At 42.0% G+C, this 6000-nt stretch overlaps 1 protein-coding gene across 2 annotated transcripts in view; it reads left to right on the forward strand.

Moving 5' to 3' along the window:
• Window positions 1–6000, forward strand: part of KLHL32 (kelch-like family member 32) — a 217723-nt gene that overhangs the window by 184254 nt on the left and 27469 nt on the right. For both annotated transcript variants that reach the window (XM_010834731.1, XM_010834733.1), the window contains one exon: window positions 306–1032. In XM_010834731.1, the coding sequence (XP_010833033.1) occupies window positions 306–1032 (727 nt within the window). The remainder of the gene's footprint in view (window positions 1–305; window positions 1033–6000) is intronic.

The raw sequence follows: 6000 nt of genomic DNA on the forward strand, positions 1-6000 counted from the left end.
TATTCTCATTTTTTGAAAAGTAATTATTGTTCACCCGAAGTGATACTTTAAGTCTTGTCAATTTTACTTAACATTGTTCCTAATCGCTCCAGTAGTGTTTTGAGTTCTTTTGTGTCTCTGCTGATGCAGAAAGGGAAAAAAATATCCCTCAACTGGGTATCACAATATTTGAGTGGTACATGGTTTGTAAGGAAAAAAAGGAAATTATGAAGTGTCTGAAATAAAACATGGCAAGGCCTGTGCGCCCCCTTGCTTTGGCTCTTTCTTACCTCTGCGCTCTCTCCGCCTCCCTGCCTCTGTTTCAGCTAGCCGTGAGGTGGTTGGAACACAGCTGTCATTACCAGTACTTGGACGAGCTCCTGCAGTATATCCGCTTCGGCCTCATGGACGTGGATACGCTCCACACAGTTGCCCTGTCCCACCCCCTGGTCCAGGCGAGCGAGACGGCAACAGCTCTGGTCAACGAGGCCCTGGAATACCACCAGAGCATCTACGCACAGCCCGTGTGGCAGACTCGCAGGACCAAACCGCGGTTCCAGTCGGATACCCTGTACATCATTGGTGGGAAGAAGCGCGAGGTCTGTAAAGTCAAGGAACTCCGGTACTTCAATCCCGTGGATCAGGAGAATGCCCTCATTGCTGCCGTGGCCAACTGGAGTGAGCTGGCTCCCATGCCCGTGGGGAGGAGCCACCACTGTGTGGCGGTCATGGGGGACTTCCTGTTTGTAGCAGGAGGGGAAGTTGAGCATGCCAGTGGTCGGACGTGTGCCGTGAGGACTGCCTGTCGCTATGACCCCCGCAGTAACTCTTGGGCAGAGATAGCACCCATGAAAAACTGCCGGGAGCATTTTGTGCTGGGAGCCATGGATGAATACCTCTATGCTGTCGGGGGCAGAAATGAACTGCGTCAGGTTCTGCCTACCGTGGAGCGATATTGCCCCAAGAAGAACAAGTGGACTTTTGTCCAGTCCTTTGACCGGTCCCTGTCCTGTCACGCTGGATATGTGGCTGATGGTCTTCTGTGGATATCAGGTAGAGCATGCTTAATGGATTTATTACAAAACACTTTCATTCATAAATTGAAAAGTCAGGCTTTGGTAGTTGTGTCCACATGCGTCTGTGAACAATTCAGCCAAGGATGCCAGTTTAGCTAATTCACATTCATTTACTGGGCACCTGTTTCTATAGAGAGCAGTGTAAGGGGAAGTAATTGACCTTTCTGTGACTTTCTTAGTGATTAGTGGGGTAAAATTTCAAAAATGGAAATTAATGGCCCATTAACATCTCTTTTTCTACCAAACCTTCTATTGTTTAGATTGTCAGCTTTTCATATTCATGGATTGTATTACACTCCTGTGGTCCTTAGCTTTTCCTTTCACCTTGGGCTGTCTGAGTAGGAGCCATTCTATCAAAGACAGGGCAGGTGAAGAAAAGCCCAGTTTATCCATATGGATGGGTATAACAGTGGGAATAGATCCAGGTCAGAGCCATTGCTGTGCATTGAGGGAAGAGGTTTAAATTATTGGCTAAAATAACATTTTCCTTTTATTTGTGAATTATAGTTTTTCATGCCATCCCAGTCCTATATTCCTATTTACTTTCCCATTCTTCCTAATATTTGGGGGTTTTGACTATTTTGCTTTTTCTTGTATTTGTATTTTTTGGAAGGCTTTTGATTATTAAAAGAGGAGAGATACTAATATAATGAATCCCATGCTCCTATAACCCAGCTTCAGCAGGTACCTGCTCAGGGCCAGTCTTGGCGCATTCACACCCACGTGCCACTTCTAGCTTCTCATGTCTGTCTTTGCACTGCTACAGAAGGAACCTATGAGGCATGTGTTATTAACATCACATTATCAACTTGTGTTTCCAATACTGTTATTGAAAAAAACCTCACATGTACTCCTTTGAAAAGTTTGCCTATTAGGGAAGAAAGTTGCATCTCCTCTCAGTTGGAGGATACTCATTTTGTGACCCAAATTGAACTTACTAGGTTTCTGTGTCAAGGACAAAGAGGAATAGTCAAAGCAAATAAATACTAAGAGTAACTTAGAGATGTTTGTACTTGGAAGAAATAATCATTTTTAAGTACACTAGTGAAAACTTCTGTTTCCTTCAGTAATCGTCTCTAATTTAAAATCTGCTCCAACAAAATTCTCCCTTGCATTTAAAGTAAATTCACTGGACTCTGCCCATTTTTCCTTCTGCTATCTTCAGTAACTAGGGAGACAGCTGTAGTCTTGGCGTCTCTGGGTAGTGCCTCAATTATTGGCAATTCACTGATTTTTATTGAATAAACCTGGCTCATGTCTGGATTTAATTGCTCAATAATTAATGAATGAAGATTGAGACCAAAGAAGCGGGTAAATGAGGATAAATTACTGTTCCTGTATGCCAAATCAACATTTGATATGAGTGTGTATGCTATTATATATTGATATAGATAAGACCTCATTTATCTGGTGACTTACTCCTTTTTCTTTAAGTATATATTTCAGCGGTTAAGAAAAAAGCCACCAGGACTATATCCTGTTAGATTTGTTGAAGAAACCTTAAACTTGGCTACAAGAGAGTCATTACTATTAGGAAGAACGGATCTGTACTTAGATAACAAAGCAATGATGGATTTATAAAATCAGTATACTTTATATTGTCTTCCAGCTTAACATTCCTTCCATTGACTCATTCAGTTTTCACATATGCCTAAGGTATTGCATTCCTAAATTTTGTATTGCATTTTCTAAATTTTAGAAAATTTAAACTTTCTCATAAACTTCTCATAATTTAATGATTATTCCTTATTTTTAATTTTGGCTATAAAACTTAAAAAAAATGCTGGAGTCTCCCTTACATAGTCTTAGAGGTATAACGATTTAACACTTTCTTGAGTGAGGCCTTAAGAAAGCAGAGAAGTTTATCAGCCTAGATCTAGATCTCTCAACCAGGTTCAGTTCAGTTCAGTTGCTCAGTCGTGTCTGACTCTTTGCGACCCCATGAACCGCAGCATGTCCGGCCTCCCTGTCCATCACCAACTCCTGGAGTCCACCCAAACCCATGTCCATCGAGTCGGTGATGCCGTCCAACCATCTCATCCTCTGTCGTCCCCTTCTCCTCCTACCCCCAATCCCTCCCAGCATCAGGGTCTTTTCCAGTGAGTCAGCTCTTCGCATCAGGTGGCCAAAGTATTGGAGTTTCAGCTTCAACATCAGTCCTTCCAATGAACACCCAGGAATGATCTCCTTTAGGATGGACTGGTTGGATCTCCTTGCAGTCCAAGGGACTCTCAAGAGTCTTCTCCAACACCACAGTTCTAAATCATCAATTCTTCAGTGCTCAGCTTTCTTTATAGTCCAACTCTCACATCCATACATGACCACTGGAAAAACCATAGCCTTGACTAGATGGCCCTTTGATGGCAAAGTAATGTCTCTGCTTTTTAATGTGCTGTCTAGGTTGGTCATAACTTTCCTTCTAGCTGACTTCTCTCTCCATGTGGGTCTGTATGTTTCCTTTTCCGTTTTATTAAATGTATCCATTTATTTCAGTTCCTGCTGCTGTATCACTTTGTTTTTTCCCTACTATGAAAGGAAATAATTTCCTTTGTTCTCTTTTTGCACTAATGCATTCTCCTGTGTTAACCATACTTAATGAAAACAATCACAGTTTTCTCAGGTTTGTTTCTCCCTACTGTGTACTTGAGATGAAAATCTTACTTCCCTGTGTACAGTACAATACCTTTAATTGGAAAGAGGAGGAAATCACCAGTGACATTTCTAATACCTTCAGGCCCAGCTTATAATAAATCAGTTGTGAATCTAACCATGGATAGGAAAGGGTTGCTAGGGGCCCTTTAAAAAAAAAAAAAAGGTATATAGTTCACCCTGACTGTCTCTGATTTAGAAGTGTTACCCTGATTTCTTTTTTGGAGTAGATAAAAATATTTCGAGCTGTTCCTTATCCTTTACCAAATAATTAATTTTTTCCAGTTTAACTAATGGTGTATCAGGTCATTGACATCCTTCTGGTATATTGTAAACTTTGCCTGAGGTGACGTGGATTTTGGGGGCTTATTTTTGTTCCATAAAACACAAAACGAATGTTTCTTTAGAGACTCAGTATTTCCAGTGTGCTCACTCCCTTCTCTGTACCCTCTCCCCTTTGCTGTCCATTTTAGGGTCAGGACACCTGGAAACCCGCCCCTTGTTTTTAAAATGAGACAAGCAGAGATGAATTCAGAAAACCGGGCTGTGTAGATATGCCCATTAGCATGTGATTTAAGATGTTAGAGACAGTGAGATTTTACAGGCTCCTCTAGCATCTGACATTGTGACCCAGTTCACAAACACGCACATCATTTCTACTTGAAATTCACAATCCTGAAGTAAAGTAAGCATTAAGTATCCCACTGTGGCACTTTTTAAAGGCGTGCTCTCCATTGTAAGAGATTGTTTGTGAACTACTGAAAAGATCCTTTTTCGTGTGAGTGAAAGTGAATCCCGAACTCATCTTGCAAAATAACTTACTTTTCATTTTTGTCAATTGGCAGCAGGATAATGGGACACTAACCACAGAATTAGTTCCTTAAAACTACAAAGATAAGACAGTTGGTATTGCATTTCCTCAAGAGTGGCATTAGTGCTGTCTTCATTCTCTCAGGAAATGGTCTATCCTTATTAAGTCAGTGCTGGATCATGGATACATAAGATTAAATCAGCAAACACACTTCCTGCCCTCTAGGAGTGGACAATCAAAGAGTTTTTTTCAGCTATTTCATTCGTGAAAGAACATTTGCTAGGGCTTCTTTAACTCCCTAGAATATATGTTTATTTTCATCTTGATTAAATTTAGATGAAGTTTGCATTTGCCCCATTTAAAATAACTTTTATTTATTCAAACCCATTAAAGGGCCTTTAATTTTTCTGGTATTCATTATAATTAGAACAATATAAAACATAGTCAGCATTTTGAAAATGCCACAGCTATAGCTTTAATGTGTAAGTATTATTGCAGAGGGAGAGGGTGGGAAGATTTGGGAGAATGGCATTGAAACATGTATAATATCATGTATGAAACGAGTTGCCAATCCAGGTTCGATGCACGATACTGGATGCTTGGGGCTGGTGCACTGGGATGACCCAGAGGGATGGTGGGGAGGGAGGAGGGAGGAGGGTTCAGGATGGGGAACACATGTATACCTGTGGTGGATTCATTTTGATATTTGGCAAACTAATACAATTTGTAAAGTACAAAAATAAAATAAAATTTAAAAAAATATATTATTGCATCTAAAGAAACTATATACAAAGTACTGGGGACAAGCAGGGGGCATGACTGAGGCTGGCTGTGTGAACTGAGGTCACAGACTGAGGGCTCATGCACGTGTGAAGCGCGCTCCACTCTTTGCCAGCCAGCAGACTGGGCAAGTTTCCTCATCTCCCTGAGTGGTTCTGGGCTAGTGCTGCAGCCACAAAGCACAAAGGCAGGTCCCACGCCGGGCTCACGGTTTTTAAATGGATGATTACAGTGTCGTGTGATGTGTGTGATGGGAGATGTCTTCCCAAGATACAGAAGTAGCGTGAAGCAGGGAGTAATCAGTGTAGGGGAGCCAGAGGCTTCATGGAAGTTTGTGGCATCTTCAGCCTCACTTAGCCCCAGGTCCTTTGGCTGCTTCCTACTTGCCTATTAACCCCTCCCTGTGCTCAGGCTTGAGCTTCATGGTCCCACCATTTCCATAACTCTCTTAGCCTCTGGCAAGCATCCACTGTTGGAAAAACCCTGTGGTCCACTTTGTACATGTACCTGGGCAGCTGAGCTCGGTGGGAGGAGCCAACTAAGGGGGGCTTGGTATATATATCTGCTCAGCCCCCAAGTCCTCTCTATGCCCCACCACTAGGGTCTCATCTACCCTCCTTCACTAGCTTCCTGCCTCCTGTTTCTCAGAGCAAATGGAAGTGAGGAGGTTCTCAGAGCAAATTAAGTATGAGAAGGTGGTGAAGA

Source organism: Bison bison, unplaced genomic scaffold (assembly GCF_000754665.1).
Source record: "Bison bison bison isolate TAMUID 2011002044 unplaced genomic scaffold, Bison_UMD1.0 scf7180017864035, whole genome shotgun sequence".
NCBI classification, from domain to species: Eukaryota; Metazoa; Chordata; class Mammalia; order Artiodactyla; family Bovidae; genus Bison; species Bison bison.